General features: G+C 42.0%; 1 protein-coding gene across 5 annotated transcripts in view; it reads left to right on the top strand.

Moving 5' to 3' along the window:
- PSTPIP2 (proline-serine-threonine phosphatase interacting protein 2) overlaps positions 1 to 18,028 on the top strand; it is a 92,901-nt gene extending 74,873 nt beyond the window's left edge. For all 5 annotated transcript variants that reach the window (XM_089895121.1, XM_089895123.1, XM_089895124.1 and 2 more), the window contains 9 exons: positions 7,382 to 7,480; positions 8,061 to 8,106; positions 8,911 to 8,990; positions 11,260 to 11,358; positions 12,310 to 12,406; positions 12,526 to 12,607; positions 13,851 to 13,885; positions 14,937 to 14,994; positions 16,412 to 18,028. In XM_089895121.1, the coding sequence (XP_089751247.1) occupies positions 7,382 to 7,480; positions 8,061 to 8,106; positions 8,911 to 8,990; positions 11,260 to 11,358; positions 12,310 to 12,406; positions 12,526 to 12,607; positions 13,851 to 13,885; positions 14,937 to 14,986 (588 nt within the window). In that variant the 3' untranslated portion in view covers positions 14,987 to 14,994; positions 16,412 to 18,028. The remainder of the gene's footprint in view (positions 1 to 7,381; positions 7,481 to 8,060; positions 8,107 to 8,910; positions 8,991 to 11,259; positions 11,359 to 12,309; positions 12,407 to 12,525; positions 12,608 to 13,850; positions 13,886 to 14,936; positions 14,995 to 16,411) is intronic.
- The last annotated feature ends 2,976 nt before the right edge of the window (positions 18,029 to 21,004 follow it).

Genomic DNA, 21,004 nt, shown 5'->3' with positions numbered 1-21,004 from the left:
TATCTAGTCTCATAGCGTTGTGGTCGGAAAAGATACTTGATACAATCTCAATTTTCTTAAATTTACCAAGGCTTGATTTGTGACCCAAGATATGATCTATCCTGGAGAATGTTCCATGAGCACTTGAGAAAAATGTGTATTCTGTTGTTTTTGGATGGAATGTCCTATAAATATCAATTAAGTCCATCTTGTTTAATGTGTCATTTAAAGCTTGTGTTTCCTTATTTATTTTCATTTTGGATGATCTGTCCATGGGTGAAAGTGGGGTGTTAAAGTCCCCTACTATGAATGTGTTACTGTCGATTTCCCCTTTTATGACTGTCAGTATTTGCCTTATGTATTGAGGTGCTCCTATGTTGGGTGCATAAATATTTACAATTGTTATATCTTCTTCTTGGATTGATCCGTTGATCATTATGTAGTGTCCTTCTTTGTCTCTTCTAATAGTCTTTATTTTAAAGTCTATTTTGTCTGATATGAGAATTGCTACTCCAGCTTTCTTTTGGTTTCCATTTGCATGAAATACCTTTTTCCATCCCCTTACTTTCAGTCTGTATGTGTCTCTAGGTCTGAAGTGGGTCTCTTGTAGACAGCATATATAAGGGTTTTGTTTTTGTATCCATTCAGCCAATCTGTGTCTTTTGGTGGGAGCATTTAGTCCATTTACATTTAAGGTAATTATCGATATGTGTGTTCTCATTCCCATTTTCTAAATTGTTTTGGGTTCGTTATTGTAGGTCTTTTCCTTCTTTTGTGTTTCTTGCCTAGAGAAGTTCCTTTAGCAGTTGTTGTAGAGCTGGTTTGGTGGTGCTGAACTCTCTCAGCTTTTGCTTGTCTGTAAAGGTTTTAATTTCTCCATCAAATCTGAATGAGATCCTTGCTGGGTAGAGTAATCTTGGTTGCAGGTTTTTCTCCTTCAACACTTTCAATATGTCATGCCACTCCCTTCTGGCTTGCAGAGTTTCTGCTGAAAGATCAGCTGTTAACCTTATGGGGATTCCCTTGTGTGTTATTTGTTGTTTTTCCCTTGCTGCTTTTAATATGTTTTCTTTGTATTTAATTTTTGACAGTTTGATTAATATGTGTCTTGGCGTATTTCTCCTTGGATTTATCCTGTATGGGACTCTCTGTGCTTCCTGGACTTGATTAACTATTTCCTTTCCCATATTAGGGAAGTTTTCACCTATAATCTCTTCAAATATTTTCTCAGTCCCTTTCTTTTTCTCTTCCTCTTCTGGAACCCCTATAATTCGAATGTTGGTGTGTTTAATGTTGTCCCAGAGGTCTCTGAGACTGTCCTCAGTTCTTTTCATTCTTTTTTCTTTATTCTGTTCTGCATTAGTTATTTCCACTATTTTATCTTCCAGGTCACTTATCCGTTCTTCTGCCTCAGTTATTCTGCTATTGATCCCATCTAGAGTATTTTTCATTTCATTTATTGTGTTGTTCATCATTGTTTGTTTCATCTTTAGTTCTTCTAGGTCCTTGTTAACTGTTTCTTGCATTTTGTCTATTCTATTTCCAAGATTTTGGATCATCTTTACTATCATTATTCTGAATTCTTTTTCAGGTAGACTGCCTATTTCCTCTTCATTTGTTAGGTCTGGTGGGTTTTTATCTTGCTCCTTCATCTGCTGTGTGTTTTTCTGTCTTTTCATTTTGCTTATCTTACTGTGTTTGGGGTCTCCTTTTTGCAGGCTGCAGGTTCGTAGTTCCTGTTGTTTTTTGTGTCTGTCCCCAGTGGGTAAGGTTGGTTCAGTGGGTTGTGTAGGCTTCCTGGTGGAGGGTACTAGTGCCTGTGTTCTGGTGGATGAGGCTGGATCTTGTCTTTCTGGTGGGCAGGTCCACGTCTGGTGGTGTGTTTTGGGGTGTCTGTATACTTATTATGATTTTGGGCAGCCTCTCTGCTAATGGGTGGGGTTGTGTTCCTGTCTTGCTAGTTGTTTGGCATAGGATGTCCAGCACTGTAGCTTGCTGGTCGTTGAGTGAAGCTGGGTGCTGGCGTTGAGATGGAGATCTCTGGGAGATTTTCACCGCTTGATATTATGTGGAGCTGGGAGGCCTCTTGTGGACCAGTGTCCTGAAGTTGGCTCTCCCGCCTCAGAGGCACAGCACTAACTCCTGGCTGCAGCACTAAGAGCCTTTCATCCACACCGCTCCTTAATTTGGGATGATTCGTTGTCTATTCATGTATTCCACAGATGCAGGTACATCAAGTTGATTGTGGAGCTTCAATCCGCTGCTTCTGAGGCTGCTGGGAGAGATTTCCCTTTCTCTTCTTTGTTCTCACAGCTCCCAGGGGCTCAGCTTTGGATTTGGCCCCGCCTGTGCGTGTAGGTCGCCGGAGGGCGTCTGTTCTTTGCTCAGACAGGACGGGGTTAAAGGAGCCGCTGATTCGGAGGCTCTGGCTCACTCAGGCCGGGGGTAGGGAGGGTCACGGAGTGCGGGGCGGGCCTGCGGCGGCAGGGGCCGGCGTGACGTTGCACCAGCCTGAGGCGCGCCGTGTGTTCTCCCGGGGGAGTTGTCCCTGGATCACGGGACCCTGGCAGTGGTGGGCTGCACAGGCTCCCCGGAAGGGGGGTGCGGATAGTGACTTGTGTTCGCACACAGGCTTCTTGGTGGCGGCAGCAGCGGCCTTAGCGTCCCACGTCTGTCTCTGGGGTCCGCACTTTTAGCCGCGGCTCGCGCCCGTCTCTGGAGCTCCCTTAAGCAGCGTTCTTAATCCCCTCTCCTCGCGCACCAGGAAACAAAGAGGGAAGAAAAAGTCTCTTGCCTCTTGGGCAGGTCCAGACTTTTCCCCGGACTCCCTCCCGGCTAGCCGCGGTGCACTAACGCCCTGCAGGCTGTGTTCACGCCGCCAACCCCAGTCCTCTCCCGGCGCTCCGACAGAAGCCGGAGCCTCAGCTCCCAGCCCCGCCCGCCCCAGCGGGCGAGCAGACAAGCCTCTCGGCTGGTGAGTGCCGGTCGGCCCCGATCCTCTGCGCTGGAATCTCTCCGCTTTGCCCTCCGCACCCCTGTTGCTGTGCTCTCCTCCGCGGCTTCGAAGCTCCCCCACTCCGCCACCCGCAGTCTCCGCCCACGAAGGGGCTTCCTAGTGTGTGGACACTTTTCCTCCTTCACAGCTCCCTCCCGCTGGTGCAGGACCCGTCCCTATCCTTTTGTCTCTGTTTCTTTTTTTCTTTTGCCCTAACCAGGTACGTGGGGGGTTCCTTGCCTTTTGGGAGGTCTGAGGCCTTCTGTCAGCGTTCAGTAGGTGCTCCGTAGGAGTTGTTCCACGTGTAGATGTATTTCTGGTGTATCTGTGGGGAGGAAGGTGATCACCGCGTCTTACTCTTCCGCCATCTTCTCGGAAGTCTGAGATGTCTGATTAAAGTTCTGAATCCCCATTAGACTTCCTCTGACACCACTGCAGCAGGCAGGGGGTGTACCTCATTACTGCCAGCTGGGGGTAGTGGAAGTCCAGGCTCCCCACAGAGTCTCCGCTAGCTCTGTGTGTGGGGCTTGTGGGGCTTTGTTACTTCCTGGTGGGGATGAAGGTCCCAGTCCCCTATTGGTCCTTCTCTGATACCACCTCAGCAGGGGAGTTGGGAACTGCATTATAGCCTGGTGAGGGTGGAAGTCTAGACTCCCCACTTGGCCTTTGCTGGATGTGTGGTGGGCGGGAGGGGGGCATGGTTTCTTTATGTGGTGTTTGGCTGCTGTACCACGTGGAGGCTTCTGTCCTGCTGGGCTGCCCCTTTTCTGGTCTTTTGGCTAGAGAGGGGATATTTTTTGGCTAGAGAGGGGATATTGGGGCTTTTTTTATTTGTTTATGCCCACTGGCATTTCTTGGTTATCTGCTGCTTTGGCATTCATTCTGTGATATAAGAGGCCCAAAGAAAACCCAGGGCACTCACTTCTAGGTTTCTGTGTGAGATCAAGGACATCAGTTAATCTGCCTTCTTCTCTCCACCTTTCAGAATCTTATGTTTGTTTTATGTAGAATGTCCAGGGGTTTTAGTTATACTTGTGTGGAGGAATAAGGTAGAGTACATCTGCTCCATTTTCTCTGGAGCCCATATAACCTTTTAAAACGATATTTTATGATATGCTTTTAGAGCCATAAATATGATCATAGCCCATCAATCTTACACTAAGAATCTAAGACTCTATCTTTAGGAAATCATCCAAAATAAGAAAAACAAAATGCACTACCGTGTTCACTACCTATAATGAAAACTACAATGTACATGATTTAGTGACAAAAATGGAGAAAGATTAAATTGTGTAACCTTTAAAAATATTATTATGAGGACTATGTAACAACAGAGAAAAAGCGCTTAATATGTCATATTAAAAAAATAATGCACGAAAGAGAAAGATTGATAACTGACATTAAAATTTAAGACTTTTTGGGACTTCCCTGGTGGTCCCGTGGCTAAGACTGAGCACTCCCAGTGCAGGGGGGGCCCAGGTTTGATCCCTGGTCAGGGAACTAGATCCCACATGCCACAACTAAGAGTTCTCAGGCCACAATTAAGAGTTCACAAGCTGCAACTAAAAAATCATGTGTGCGGCAACTAAGACCCAGTGCAGTCAAAAAAAAAAGTATAAAAAAATTTAAGACTTCTTTAGAGCAAAAGAAAAAAATATCATCTTATACGTGATAACAAATGGGAAAAAATATTAGTAACTTATATAATTTATAACCAGTTAGTGTTCCTAGTATAGACTGAACTCTTAAAAATCAATTAAAATGAAGAATGCTCCCAAAAAAATGTAGGTAAAAGACATGAAGTAGAAATGACATATCACCTTAGTAATGAAATAAATACAAATAAAACAAGGCATATGCCAACATTCTCAACTCTAGTATTAGAAAAGTTTAAAAACATTGTCTTATTTTGGTGTTGGTAAGAGCATGAGGCCATATACCCTCACGTACGTGTTTATAGGAGTATGAATTATTGAAAACAATTACATTTCTAGGAATCTGACCTGTAAATTCACACTACCCAAAATAAAAATCAGAGTATTTTTATGTTATACAAAATGGGAGATAAGGTAAATGTCCACCAGTAGAGAGTTGGTTAAGAAAATTATGGCATTTATATATGTATGTGTGTGTATTTACAACCATTAAAAGTGTTCAGCTACAGCAAAGCAAAGGAAACCAGAAACAAAAAGAAAAGATAACCCATAGAATGGGAGAAAATACTTGCAAATGAAGTGGCCAACAAGGGATTAATCTCCAAAGTATTCAAACAGCTCATACAGCTCAATAACAAAAAAAACAACCCAGTCATAAAATGGGCAGAAGATCTAAATAGAAGAAGACATACAGGTGGCCAGAAAGCTCATGAAAAGATGCTCAGCATCACTAATTATTAGAGAAATGCAAACCAAAACTACAATGAGGTATCACTTCACACCAGTCAGAATGGCCATCATCAAAAAATCTACAAACAATAAATGCTGGAGAGGGCTTCCCTGGTGGCGCAGTGGTTGAGAGTCCGCCTGCCGATGCAGGGGACACGAGTTCGTGCTCCGGTCTGGGAAGATCCCACATGCCACGGAGCAGCTGGGCCTGCGCGTCCGGAGCCTGTGCTCCACAACGGGAGAGGCCACGACAGTGAGAGGCCCGCGTACCCCCCACCAAAAAAAAAAGAAAAAAAAATTGCTGGAGAAGATGTGGAGAAAAAAAGGAATCCTCCTACACTGTTGGTGGGAATGTATGTATGGAGGTTCCTTAAAAAACTAAAAATAGAACTACCATATCATCCAGCAATCCCACTCCTGGGCATGTATCTGGAGAAAACCATAATTTGAAAAGATACATGCACCCCAATGCTCATTGTAGCACTATTTACAATAGCCAGGACATGGAAACAACCAAATGTCCATCAGTAGAGGAATGGATAAAAAAGATGTGGTACATATATACAATGGAATATTACTCAGCCATAAAAAAGAACTAAATAATGCCATTTGCAGCAACATGGATGGACCTAGAGATTGTCATACTGAGTGAAGTAAGTCAGACACAGAAAGACAAATATATGATATTGCTTGTATGTGGAATCTAAAAAAAGGGCACAAATGAACTTATTTACAAAACAGAAACAGACTTAACAGATATTGAAAACAAACTTATGATTACCAACAGGGAGAGGAGGGGAGGGATAAACTGGAAGATTGGGATTGACATATACACACTACTATATATAAAATAGATAACTAATAAGGACCTACTGTATGGCACGGGGAACTCTACTCAATACTCTGTAATGACCTATATGGGAAAAGAATCTAAAAAATAGTGGATATACATGTATATTTATAACTGATTCACTTTGCTGTACAGCAGAAACTAACACAACATTGTAAATCAACAATACTCCAATAAAAATTTTTTTAAAAAGTGTTCAGCTGCAGGCTTCATGCTTGATACAGAGAAGTGTCTATAAGATATTGTTGCATAAGAAAAGAATTGTTGCATGAATTCTTGTATGTGCTTGTAGTTAAGAAAAGTTATGAACTTTTGTTTCTATGTGTGTAGCAGAGAGAATTACAAGGTTGTTTACTGAAAGGTTAACCCCAACTGAACTGCAAGGGATGCTGAGAAATGTAGGAAAGCACGTGAGATATTTGATGAGCACAAACCATCTCTGCAAAGGTGTCTTGATTCTTAGTCAAGCATTTTTTGGGGGGAGTATCATTTTTATTTATTAGCCAACTGATTCACAGCTTTGCTTTGTTTGAACAAGTTAAGTCTTTGCTTCAAGAGTTGAAACAGAAAATTATTTGATTCACTAACTGTAGTTTGTGAACTATTTTCATACTGCTGATAGTAATGGTAGCACAGGAGAGACCACGGCCTACTTTTAAACTGGCTAAAACAGAATTCTATAAATCAAGAAGGAACATGACTACCCTTGAGCTACAGAAATGATGGGATTGATGCCCTCCCCACTGTCCACACGCTATGAGGAGGCACGTTAGAATACTGAAACATAGTTATAGTTACCAGGACCAAGTGATTGCATCTAAGTTCTGAGGGTTACGAATATTACATATTCACGTCCTATAGTTACGTAAGTGTTTGATTTTGCCTATTTCAAATTCCATCTTTTGTTTCAGTAAATTTTTAAAGCTCATGTACCTTGTTTTTGCCAAATAGGAGTCGTTACTTCCTTGATCAGGTTGCCACTACATGCATGATTTGGAAAAGGGCTGGAGAGACCTTCCAAAGATAGACAAGAAAGAGCATGTCCTCTGAGTGCCCCCAGTCTAGTGGTGATCAGAGCCCTAATCAGTGAGCCCTCTTCTCTCCTGGGCGTGGGGGGCTAGGGTCACCGTCTGCTTATCTGTTTTGATCCTCTTTTGGCTCATAACTACAAAGGCAAAGAAGAACTACGAGCAGAAATGCCGAGACAAAGATGAAGCAGAGCAGGCTGTCCACCGGAGTGCCAATGTGGTGAACCCGAAGCAACAAGAAAAGGTACCTGGGAGAGCAGACAGCCGGAAAAATCCGAGATTTACATATATCAAGCTAAAGCCAATTAATAGTCTTAATAAAAAATGGACTTGCACTCTGAGCTCCTGGCAATACCCTCCTTCAGGCAATTAGAGTCCTCGGAGCCAGAAAAACCCTTGTCCTATTTTGGGGGTCGGGGAAGAGCTAGAGGAGCATAGCCACAGGGGAGGGGGTTCTGATGTTTTCATCTTTTTTTCAAAACTCAGTTCATGTATTCTTTATAGCTAGGCTGCCTCCTGCTTGGGTGTTTTATAAATTTAATTTTATAAAATCTGGATATAAGATTGTCAGCAATCAGAAGGTAGGGAGGGATATGTTTTTAGGAAGATGTAGGGCAAGATGCTTGATGGCTATTTTCCAATGGTGTTAAGATTAGAGGGCAAGTTGAATGATTAACTCATGAGAGAAATATAGGTTAGACTTGAACTACAACTTGTCTCTTCTCAGTCATTGATTTAAAATCTGTTTTGCCTTTAGAAGCCTAGCCCAGCATTCCTGACCTCTTTTTTGTTTGTTTGTTTTTATTTCTGTTTTGTCCTCACAGCTTTTTGTGAAACTGGCAACTTCAAAGACTGCAGTAGAAGACTCAGGTGACGGGTCTGCTCCCAGGGATGGGGGAGGATTGTGGTGGGGCTTATGTTATCCTAAATCTGTCTGAGAAAGGCAGTTTTATATAGCATACAATAGTGAATATATACATATACAGTAGGATTAACAAGGTATGAGAAGGGAAGGAGGGGGAAACAGGGAAGGAAGAGAGGGGGGAAGGGAGGGTATATGGGAACCTGGGAGAGCGGGAGGAAGCAAATGAGGCAGCGGTTTCTGGCCTTGGCTGCCTTAGGTCTTGCCGCCTGACAGGTGACTGAATGGTGGGGATGGGGGGGAGAGGGGGGGTCAAGTGGCAGCTGCTTTGTGACCAGGTGCTCACTCCGATTTATTGGGAACATCTATGTTAAAACCCCTTTTCAGCCCTGATAACTCTTCTCTGCTGTGAAAGAAACAACCAAGTCGTGAGGCCTTGTCATCACTGAAGTCTAAAATCCAAACCAAGTGTTTGCAAAGGCTTCTAATTCCCAGCCACAGTTTCTTGCCGGAGACAAGCCTCTCACAACCGTGGCTGCTTAAGTTTCTAAATCCAAAACTGAAGTAACTTGGTAGTTCACTTTTCTGCACCCCTCATTGTTTGTTTAATTTTCCTGAAAATGGTAAGAGGTGGAAGGAAACCCTGGCTGAGGTTCCTTGTCAGCTTTCACTTTTCCTTCCTTGAAGCATTTCTGGCTAATTGCTTGGTTTTTCTTTATAAAGAATGTGATGCCCACCTTGCTTATTTTTCATGGGTCTGCGAGCCCCCTCCCATCCAGTTTCCAGACCCAGGCCCCTCCCCTCCATTGCAGACAAGGCGTACATGCTGCACATCAACACTCTGGATAAGATCCGTGAAGAGTGGCAGAGCGAACACATCAAGGCCTGCGAGGTACCTGGAACCCGAAGGGCGGGTCTTCCTTCCTCTACTTCTGTAGAATTACTTGAGGGCAAATTAGAAATCTGGAATTTAAGTGGAGAGTGGAAGGAATTGGAATGCTTTCCCCCAGTCCTTGTTTTTCTGCTTCTTCCCGATCCTGACCATGCTGTCCCACTCTGTTCATGGCCTTGCTCTGATGTTTGATTCGCACGGGTATGAAGCAGCTGAATCAATTAACAGTTGATTCATTGATTTCCTATCGAGAGCCTCACCTGTACTTGCTCTGTGACAGGGGAATGCAGATGGCAGGAGAGCTGACCTAGAGTTTTTTATTCTCACACCTTTTGTTTCACCATTGCCCCCCTCATTTTCAGCACATGCCTCACAATGACCCAGAGAAAATAAAGACACAACCTGGAAACTTCCTCAAGTTTCTGTCACCCTGTCTACACATTTTCCTTACCAGTGGTTCTCAAAGGGAGGTCCTAGGACCTGTACAAACATCATTGCCTTGTTAGATGCAGATCTTGTTAGAGATGCAGAGATGCAGGTTCTCAGACCAACTCCAGGCCTCTGGAATCAGAAACCCTGGGCATGGGCGCAGCAGTCTCCATGTTAATAAGTCCTGCAGGTGACTCCGCTGTGAATTCAAGCACGAGAGCTACGGATCTTCACCACCCTCCCTTCTCCTGTGATAGTGGTAAAGGGCTGCTCTGCCACCACTGGGCTCAGGATCCTCCAGCTGGCTTTCCCCACCCCCTTGCACACAGCTCCCTTTCACAGTGGACTTTTATTATCATTCACATCTCAGCTCCTTCCAGCTTTCAAGCCTGCCACTGCTGCTTCTCCCTTCTCTTCACAGCCAGGCTTCCTGGGGGAGTTGCCTCCACATCCTCATTGTCCTGCCTGTCCCAGTGGCTGTGTCTGGGGTCTGCTCCCCTGCAGCTGTTCTCCCAGAGGAACCAGTGGTCCCCTTGGTGTGAGGTCCAGCATGCCTTTGCAGTTTCTAATTTTATTTGACCGGTCTTTAGCACCTGAAACTGTGGGTCCCTCCTAAAACACTCTTTTCTGCTTTACTTCCTTAATTCCACAATCTAATGGAAAAGCCTGAAATAAGAGCATTTTTATATGGTTTTAAAACATGCAAAGCAATATCATATACATTTTATGGATACATACATATTGTCAAAATCTGCATAAGAATGATAAAATTTAGGATAATGGTTATCTCTGGGGGAGGAGGAACATGGTAGAGATTGAAGAAAGCACACAGAGGCTTTAACAGAATCTGAAGCAAATATGGCCAAAAGTTTTGACAAAGCTGGGTGGTTGGTATGTGTATCTTCCTAATATCACTCTCTATGATTCTGTCTATGTGAAATAGTCTATAATAAAATAATGTAATATTCATATGTAGTACTTATATACTGTATATGAATAATAAAATATTTATAGATGAAATAGTGTATTTGCTTCAGAATACTCCAGGGAGTAGGTGCGTTGGTAGGGAAATAGGTAAAACAGTCAGTTGTGAGTGGATAAGTGTTTCAGCTGGTGATGGGTACATGGGGATTCATTATGCTATTCTCTCTCCTCTTGTATATGTATACAGTTTTACATTATAAGAAGCTTTAAAATGTAATCGTTTTGTAGTCAACCTTTAAAAGATACATTAATATATAACATCCACTGTTGAATACTGTAGCATCCACTTTATAGAACAGTTTGATTTTCCATAAGTTGTATTTGCTTATATCCAAAAACTATTGTTCAGGCAGTGACTTTTTAAACAACTTTTTTATTAAGGAAATTTCAAACATACACAAGGATAAAAGACAAGTGCAAGGGCCCCCATGTACTCATCAACTAGCTTCAACAATTGTGACCATCTTGCCAGTTGAATTCATTCATTCTGGGAGGGGGTGAGAAGGAGGGCAACTCTTTGAATTGGAGGCCTGGCAGGCTGCCCAGGTACATATGTCCATTAGGCAGTTGGAAATGTGAGCTGGAATTCAGGTTAGAACATTGACGTTTAGGTTCATCATCACCTCTTACCTTCAGAACTATATCCAGTCCTATCTGTGTTAATATGTTATTAGAATCTATTTGCATTCTTTGCCTGAGTAAGAGTTTATGAGCTTCCTCGGCGGTGGGTGGGAGTACACTAAATGAGACAATAAGCTTACAGATAATTCAAGGTTGAAATTGTTTCTTAAGTCATAGCCAGTCTAGACAAATGGCCCCTTTCTCTGCATATGTACATGGAGTTTTGTTTCTATAGGTGTTTGAGACTCAAGAATGTGAACGAATAAACTTCTTTCGGAATGCACTCTGGTTACACATGAATCAGCTGTCACAACAATGTGTCACAAGTGATAACGTAAGTCAGAGGCATCCACGGAGGATGCTTTGCATATTAGATTCATTAGAGTGGGAGGAACCATAAACATTTATTAGTTCACCCCCCTCATTTGAGGCCCAGGTAGGTACAGTGACTGGCCCAAGGCCACACGGTGAGTATGGACCCAGATAAACACCTAACCTGCCTGACTCTTGTTTCACTTTACCACTATGACTTTCTCTCTAAGAAATAAAGGGTCAGAGCAGGAGAGCAGAGAAGGGAGACCCAAATGCAGTTTAATTTATGGAAAACAGAGATGTCACAAAATGAATGTGAGTCCCAGAGACTGCTCCGGTCTGAAATGGGGTCACTCCAGGACAGCACCAAGGGCTAGCAGACTGAGCCATGCCCAGGCTGACGGTCACTCCAGGGCTCAGGATTTACTTCAGCAGTGTTCCAGGGCCATTAGTGATCCAGATTTAACTTGTACACAGCAATTGTCATGGGTTCCCAGGTCTCAGGGGGACATGAATCAAATTATCACCACTTTCTTTCCTAAGAAATAGCCACCCTCGCTTAGATGGGACATTCACTTTAGAAGAATAATTAAACACCCAGAAAACAAGTAGGATTGACTGGAAGAACTTTTCTCCAATTGTCTTTGCATTTGTGTGTAGAATTGGTCATGGGACTTGGTATCTATTTTCTTTGTCCCATCAGTAGTTTAAAAAAAAAAAATCTTTCCACCAAGGTTTCTGTGCTGCTACAAAAAAAAATCTATATATTTTTTGTCATCTTTAAAAAAAATTTAAATGCAGATATGCATCAGAGAAATCCCTTTATTTGAGTCCAGGACTTGGGAATGTCTTCTTTTTTCTTTTCAAAGCAAAATTTGGAAAACAGCCATTCATCAAACCTCCTATTTTAATAAGCTGTGTCACCATTTTTATGGACATATACCTCTACCTTGATTTATCTTCTTTTTGTTAGATGTATGAAGAAGTCCGTAAGAGTTTAGAAATGTGCAGCATTGAGAAGGACATTGAGTACTTTGTGAATCAACGCAAAACTGGACAGACTCCACCAGGTGAATGGAGCTGTAGGGTGGGGGGTTAATTAAGCAATTCTGTTAGTCTTTCTTGTCACAGGTCATTGAGAGTGGAAGTCATCAGCCTCTTAATGTTTTATGTCTTGATGATTCCCTAGCACCCATCATGTACGAGAATTTCTACTGCCCCCAGAAGAATGCTGCCCCACCAGGAAAGGCTACGGGGTCTGACTTGGCAAGGTAATACCCAGCTTTCTTTCACATGTAGAAAAGTACTTTTGGGGACTTCCCTGGCGGACCAGTGGTTAAGACTTTGTTCTTCCACTGCAGGGGGCGCGGGTTCGATCCCTGGTCAGGGAACTAAGATCCCACATGCCGCAGTGTGGCCAAAAAAAAAAAAAAAAAAAAAGAAAAGAAAAGTACTCCTAAAGAACATTTTTATTTCTAGTGTTCCAATTCTAATATGGACGAATTAGAATCAGAACATATCTCTACCATTGCATTTGCTTAGTGAGTGCTAGGTTTTTGGAAATAGCATTTTTAGGACAAATGTTAAATGGGTTGTACTAGTCATAGTTCGAGGGGGATTGTATCATGCTTGACTGTAATTATTATTACTCATGCATGAATCCTATACCTTTCTTGTAGAAAGCAAGAGTTGGAAAACTCTGGCCCCCTGTGAGTCAAATCTGACCTACCTGTTTTGGTAGGGCCTGCAAGTTAAGAATAGTTTTCATGTTTTTAAATGGTTGAAAAGAATTGAAAGGATACTATTTTGTGACATGTGAAAATTACATGAAATGCAAACATCAGTGTTCATATGTAGAGCTTTGTTAGAAGATGACTGCATTCATCTGTTTCCATTCTGTCTACAGCTGCTTTCTCATTGGAGCTGAGTAGTGATGAGATGGAAATGCTGTGTGGCCAGAAAAGCCTAAATCGTTTGCTATCTGGCCCTTTACAGAAAAAGTTTGCTGCCTTGATATAAAGGATCCTGAGGGAAGAGAAACTTCTGTTTCACATACAGTCACCTCGGAGTCTAAGCTGTTGAATTTTCAGTCCAGTTTTTAAAAAGATAAGGAAGTGTTTGAGGGGGAAGTGCAAGTTCATCACCACTGTTTAAGAATGCCACGCGCTGCTCAAAGCAGTAATTTTGAGTTAGTTCCTTTAACCCTAAGGTTAAAGGTAGGAACTGTTTGACTTCCCATTTTTTTATCAAGGCGATCAGGAACTCTTGCCCACATGACTGAGATTTCTGGGCTGCGGGGCAGGGCTCTGTGCATCCTGCTCCCCAGAATAATGTAATGTCTGCAGCCTGGATCCAGGAGGTCAGCGCTGCAGAGCTTTTGCTTCCTCTGAACTTTTCTTAACCCTCCAGAGCAGAAACCCGATCTGATTAGCATGCAGTGTTTGTAGAGTGAAGTAGAAAATTAGAAAAATAACAAGAACTTATCTGAAAGATTTTGGTTTTCATTTCTTACAGGAGAAGACCTCTCCCAGTTCCTAAAAGTTTACCAGGTAAAGACTGTTTGAAATCTTAGGTCAGGTTTTATTTAAGGTTGAGTAGCTAGAATTTTGAAATAAAAGGAAAGAAGGGAATAAATAGAATCAAATTCCCAAGAGAATGAACCTATTATTAGAAACTATAATACTGTTTGTCACAGAGTGGAATTTGGTAATTCGTGGTCTATTTTATAGCTTATCCAAGAGAATTCAGCTACTCAAGTACCAAAAGAAACTTATAAGGCATTCTTACTAAGAGATTATTTCAACTTGGACCATGAGAACAGCAAAACTGAGATACAGTTTCCTTTGGATTACACAGAAATGTAATTTATAGAAGATGTCTGGAAACATGTAACCTAATATTATGTATTTTGTACACTGCCTATAATTGGATCTTTCACTGAGCACCCTGGTCTCTTTTTCTCTCTGAACTCCTGTGATACCTCTGGGAGAACCACACACTTAGTGCTTTTTGTTAATTTGTATTCCCTGGATAATTACAAGATCCTTGAGGGCAGGCACTTTGTTTTCTCCTGAATCAGTCACAAAACATAACACAGTATTGGGCACATAGTAGGTGCTCAACAAATACCTATTATTTGAATAAAAGAAAGATATGCCTATCTATGTTCAAAGGAAGAGGGAAGAGACATCTTGGGCTGCATTTAGCATCTTGGCAAAAACTTAGTGACTGAAAAATTTAGTGGCTGAAATTACATCTTTGAACTAGATAAGGATTTAAGTTAATTGATTTCTTCTTACCTTATAATTACCACTTGGCACTGTGGGACTTACTTCTGTCCATTTTTGAAGGTGATTTTACTGTGGGGACTGCTATCTGGGCATGGTTGAAAAATGGCAAAGAAATCATAATAGGGATTTCCAATATGTTTTCTGACTTGTAGTTGTGACTATTATTTGTAGGTTTTGTTGCCAGATATATTTTCTTCTTACAAAATGGCAGTCACCAGACTCTGAGTGGGATGCCTTGATTTGAAAAGGGCTAATACATTATCATGAAAAAATGTTAACTTAATGTTGCTCTGTGTTTTGCCCTTTGCAGATGACCCTGATTATTCTTTGCTTGATAACTACAGTTTGATCTATCAGTAACATCAATGGTAAGAACCTTTCATCTTCACAGAATCAAGTTGTGTTTAGACTGGTGATTGTATTTTTGAAGTCTTTGAAGCTTCTTTATAACATCACTGCAGGCAAACAAAGTCAGTGCTTGGAAGTGGGCACATCAAACATTACTTGCCTGCACTCCTCTAAAACCACCCACTTTGTGACTTACGGCCAATTAGCTGTTAGGACAGAAGCCATGGTTTTCTTGATTAGACAGAAATAATCAGAAAGTATGATTTATATTTACATGTAAGTCTTTACATTGCTTAAGAAGTGTGCTTATAATATTTAAGGAACTTTGCTGCAAAAGGTAGTGGATATTGAAGACGTAAAAAACCTCATCCTTTAACTATATATACCTTTCTGACCAACAAACAAATCGTAGTCTTTACAGCCAGTCATCACCTCTGCTTCGTTTCATAAGCCTCTCTCTTTCTCATGGAAAGAGGCCCGGCCCATTTTGGAGGTAGAGCAAGAACATGGGAAATCAAGTGACGTGGTGTTCAAAGGTAGAACCTGCTCTCCAGAACACCATGCAGTGATGGCTATGTGGTGGGGCATCAGCCGCTCCAGGAGTTTCTTTTTTATTTTTTACCTTCCTTTTTTCCTCTCTCTCTTCTTCCTTCCTCCCTCCCTCCCTTCCTTTCCCCCCGCTTCCTTTCTTCCTCCCTTCCTTTCTCTCTCTCTCATTCCTCCCCACCTGTTCCTCCTCTCTTTTCCCTTCTTCCCTCCCCACTTTCTTCCTTCTCTTCTTTTTGTTTCTCTTTTCCTTCCTTTCTTTCCTTCACCCATTTGGGTAAAGCATATATTCTAGTTGCTTAATAATAGCATTTGAGCCAGCAGCTGTAGTTCCTCAGAGCCCAAGAATCTGCTGTTTGAATGTAAGATGCCAATACCAACACATTTACTGAAGTTTGGTCATTTCATTGGGCCTCATTAGTGTCTGTGCCAGCTCAAGGAGTAGGAATCGAACATGTATAATTGACTGAATTTAAGAGAATTTTAAAGAGGGAGTCTACCTTTATTAGTAACTTAGTTAAGCGACATCACAACACTTAAAATAGTCTGAACCTTTGGAATTGACATTTAAATAGGAATCTTTAGGAATTTGTGATTTGTTCTGAAATTGTTGATTTTAGCTGCTATTCTTGTTTTTAATTCTAACATGTTTAGGTAAAGATAGATTGTGACTTTTGAATTAAAAATATGTATATAAAAATATAAATGTATGCGTTATTTATCATAAAGCAACATTTTTATTCCATTTTTCATCACTTGGAATACCCATTTCTCACTGTTTGTTTTCCTTGGCTAAGCACATTGTTCTTGTTGAATAAAATCTCAATGTAGGAGCAGGGTGCTGATATGAATAGTTAATTCAAATGAAATTTCTTTATTATTTTCTTTCAGAAAACAAAGTTTTTTGTAGTTGGCGCTTCTGTGGCATGGAAGGAGGCACTTAAAGCAGCAGAATCTGTAGAAATTATGTCAATCATGAAGACTTTGAAGTGAACCCTTGCTATAATTTTTTGATATTTTAAAATTTATGGTAGACATTTAGTTCAACTTAACGTAGTAGAGTTCTCCAGTTTTTAAAAGAAGTTTGCAAATTGCCCAACACTGAAGAATTATCCTTTTCCAATCAAGTTACTAAAGTTGTGAATGAATTGTGTTTTCTGCTTGATTCAAGAAAGTCTGTGGATTTGAAGCCTTGACTCTTGGGGGTTGGGGCAGGGGTGGCTGCAGAGAAGTCTGAGCCAGCAACTCAGCAGCTCCTTTGCCTTTTGGGGGCAGCGTGGCTATGGAATTTACACAGTGACACATACTCAGTGGTGTGAGATTTAAAATCACCTTCCTTTTTGGCTGGAAGATTTAGAGGCCATCTGATAACACTCTCTCATTTTACAGATGAGGAATTGAGTCCCAGAAGTGTGAAATCGATTTCCTTATAGTTCTCTCAGCTGACTAGGGACAGACGCAGAAGGAGAGTACAAGCTCATCCCACATCACCATCCTTCTAACCCTTCCTGAGACTGTGATGCGCATGTTGAAATTTAAGACGCCAAATGTTTTTGTCAGCATCTTTTCACTTGGGAAAGTTACCAGGGTTAAAATGTCAGATTTATTTTTATATGGCTCACTGTGTGTACTGAACTACAGAGCACCATATTTAATCTCATCTAAGAAACCATTCGTTGTAAAACATCCCCTTACTTTATATACCACTAAGAAAGTCAGTGGGGGAGTTGACACTTGTGACAATTAATGGCCAAGCCCATTGGAATCTGAGATGCTAAAGTGTGGGGGAAAAAGTATATCCTAGAATCAATGAAACATGGTATTTTGACTTTATCCCTGAAGAGAATTTTAGACCTACAAAGCCACTACTCAATCTTTGGTCTTCACAGAGAATCTTTCCTTTGCTAGATCCTGGAATTTTTAAAGTGTCAGTCTTACCCTTTCCCAAATATTTGGGTCTTCCTTTGGTCACCCACAAACAGCAGGGAGATTGGACTAATATTCGCACACTGAGCAAATGGTACATTTTAGTTAATGACAAGTTAAAATAGCACTGGCATTCATTTGGGATGTTGTGAAATTCTGGTACCACAAAGAGCAGATACCTTCCTTTTCTGCTCTGTGCATAGCTTCCCCAGAACCATGGACAAAGTGATTGAAGGAAGATCGATTGTTTCCCCTTTTCATATAAGGCGCTGCTGAAAGTGAGTGGCAGCTTCTTGTCATGACCAGAAGCTTGCATCAGTTGGATAGCCTTTTGAAAACCTGGAGTTTGCAAAGGGTCATTGACTTCCCCAGATTGAACAGGCTCAGGAAATTTTCCTTTGAACTCAGAACATTCTATTTTTAAGTATTTTATTTATTGTTAGCAATTCCATAGGGATTTCAATTTTCTCTCTACTGGTCAGTGTAACTGATGTAAAAATGTCTTAAGAATTGAAAATATTTTAATTTTATTGCTCTTCCAGTTCGATATGAAGTAAAATAAAGGTTCCTGGTGATTTGGGATTTGTTTTGCATTTTTGTGTTAATTGTATCTCTCTTCCAAGCTCTATTTGACCCCTTGTCACATTTGCTATCATTAGACCACCATAGAAGGACAAACTGCCGGTCAGGGAAGCCGGGAGGAGACTGGCACCAAGCCACTTCCTACTAACCCTTCAGGTGCCAGATGCAGGGTCCCTTCCTCGGGGAAGCATGTTCCCTGCCTCCAGGCTTGGTGGGATCCCACTGCTGTCTCCTTCCCCACTCTCACATTTTCCTTGTTATTACAGGATTCACTCTTGAAGTTAATTGTTCAAAGTCTGGCTTCCCTCCTAGACTGTAATCTCCACGGGAGCAGGGTCCCTCTTATTGTTTTTCCTGCTACATCCCCAGAACTTGACACATAGTAGTAAATATGAAAGAACTAGTGGCCTAGAAGAAGATAACGTAGCTAGAGAAACAACCAGTTGAGAGAGAAGTAGGAGTGTAAAGGGAAGCCGGTCAAATAAGTTTACATGATGAATTTAGTAAGTATGAGCTGTTCTGCAGACTGTCAGCACCTTAATTTGGGTTCCAGCAGAAGCAGACCCTGGGATAAAGATTTGAATGCAGGTACTTTTTCTGGGGGGTGATCCCAGAATGCACCAGTATGGAAGTGGGGAAGTAAGACAGCGAAGGGAAGGAAAGCAAAGGAAAAGTTTCATTATCAAGCAAGTTACCACTGTGGGCAATGAACTTCAGCTGCTGGGACTCTTGGGTGACAGTGTGGGACCCACACCTCAGAAATAGCTCACCTGGGGGAAGGGAGCTGGGATAGTCATTCACCAGCTCCCACCAGTCACAGGTAGAGGGCTGTTCCTAGGAGGTGTTGGTTCCCTGGCATTTCTATCTTACCATGAACACCAGCAGAGTGGGTTCCAGCAGGCTGAGAGTCCTCACATGGTTCCTGGCAGTTGGAAGCTGGGCTGGCATGTGAGGAAGTGATAGGTACTGAGGGGAAGTGGATGGGGTGCTGGCAGTGCTGACCCCTGCACGGCTCAGGTCCACCCATGCCCACCTGCACTTTACTGCATCCTGTCACCACTTGTCCCAGTTTCCAAAAGACACACACACACACACCCCAGGAAGTTTAGTAGGACGAGCTCTAGTCCCTGCTGCTACAGATGGTCCTGAGTCTATAACTGATATTCATCATCTCCTTCCTCTACCACCCTGTTATGGAGTGAGTTATATTCCCCCAAATTCATATGTTCAAGTCCTAGCCCTCAGCACCCCAGTGACCGTTTTGGAGATAGGGCCTTTAAAGAGGTGATTAAGTTGAAGTAAGGCCGTTGGGGTGAGGCTCTGATCCAGAGTGATTGGTGTCCTTGTAGGAAAAGAAGAGACACTGGGAGTGAGTGTGCACAAAGGGACGACCATGTGAAGAGGCAGCAAGAGGGTGAACATCTGCAACCCAAAGAGAGAGGCCTCAGAAGAAACCAATTCTGCTGGCACTGTCATCTTGGACTTCCAGCCTCTAGAACTGCAGGAAAATTAATTTCTATTGTTTAAGCCACTCAGTCTGTGGTATTTTGCTATGGCAGCCTCATCAAACTGATACACACATATTCTATAGTCCCTTCACAATTGGCTTGTCTAGGTTGTCTAGGTTGCTTGACTGGTGGGGTAACCCCAGACCCTCATCCCTGAGGGGATTAGCCCCTGGTTAACAGGCTTTTGTCAGATTCTGCTGAAATTGGCAATTTATGTTTATTACCAGGCATGGCAACACCAAGAGGCAGCTCACTGAAACTCCTGAGTTCCAGATACATTCTTGCTTGCCCACCTTTCCTCATGGTAATCACCTTCTCCTGCTGAGATAGTTACTCCTTTCCTTGCTTGCTGGTCTACTGGCATGAGGACCCCCAAATGACGAGGTATCAGCCGTACTTTTGGTGGAACTCTTTTTATGACCATTGATAGATGTATCCCCTGCCAACCACCTAGAGCCAGGTGCTCTAGTCCAGCAGAGCGTAATGTTGAAAGGATGGGGACACAACTTCCCCAAGTGGGTCAGTGTAAGCTATGGTGACAGAGGCCAGTCTTAGCTCTTGGTTCCCAGGCATGTGTTTTCTACCTTTTGGAGTCAGAACATGTAGTACCATATTGTGACAATATAAGCACCATATAAAACCATACCTCACAATAAAAATAAATGTAAAAATAAACAAATGAGACCTAATCAAACTTATGAGCTTTTGCGGAGCAAAGGAACCAGTAAACAAAACAAAGGGACAACCTACAGGCTAGGAGAAAATATTTGCAAATGATGTGACTGACAAGGCCTTAATTTCCAAAACACAGACACAACTCCTACAATTCAATAGCAAAAAAACAAACAACCCAATCAAAAAATGGGCAGAAGACCGAAATAGACATTTCTCCAAAGAAGACATACAGATGGCCAATAGGCACATGAAAAGACGCTCATCATTGCTAATTATTAGAGAAAAACAAACCAAAACAACAATGAGGTACCACCTCACACCAGTTAGAATGGCCATCATTACAAAGTCTACAAATAGAGGGCAGACAGCCTAAGCAAGAAGAACTACAATCCTGCTGCCTGTGAAATGAAAACCACATTCATAGAAAGATAGACAAAATGAAAAGGCAGAGGACTATGTACCAGTTGAAGGAACAAGGTAAACCTCCAGATAAACAACTAAATGAAGTGGAGATAGGCAACCTTCCAGAAAAAGAATTCAGAATGATGATAGTGAAGATGATCCAGGACCTCGGAAAAAGAATGGAGGCAAAGATGGAGAAGATGCAAGAAATGTTTAACAAAGACCTAGAAGAATTAAAGAACAAACAAACAGAGATGAACAATACAATAACTGAAATGAAAATTACACTAGAAGGAGTCAATAGCAGAATAACTGAGACAGAAGAATGGATAAGTGACCTGGAAGACAGAATGGTGGAATTCACTGCCACGGAACAGAATAAAGAAAAAAG

The sequence above is a fragment of the Delphinapterus leucas genome, chromosome 14 (assembly GCF_059928025.1).
Source record: "Delphinapterus leucas isolate spDelLeu-1000000601 "Yukka" chromosome 14, BTC_Dleu_Yukka2, whole genome shotgun sequence".
Classification (NCBI taxonomy): domain Eukaryota; kingdom Metazoa; phylum Chordata; class Mammalia; order Artiodactyla; family Monodontidae; genus Delphinapterus; species Delphinapterus leucas.
Note: the sequence above shows the minus strand (reverse complement) of the source record. Positions and strands in the feature narration are given on the sequence as shown.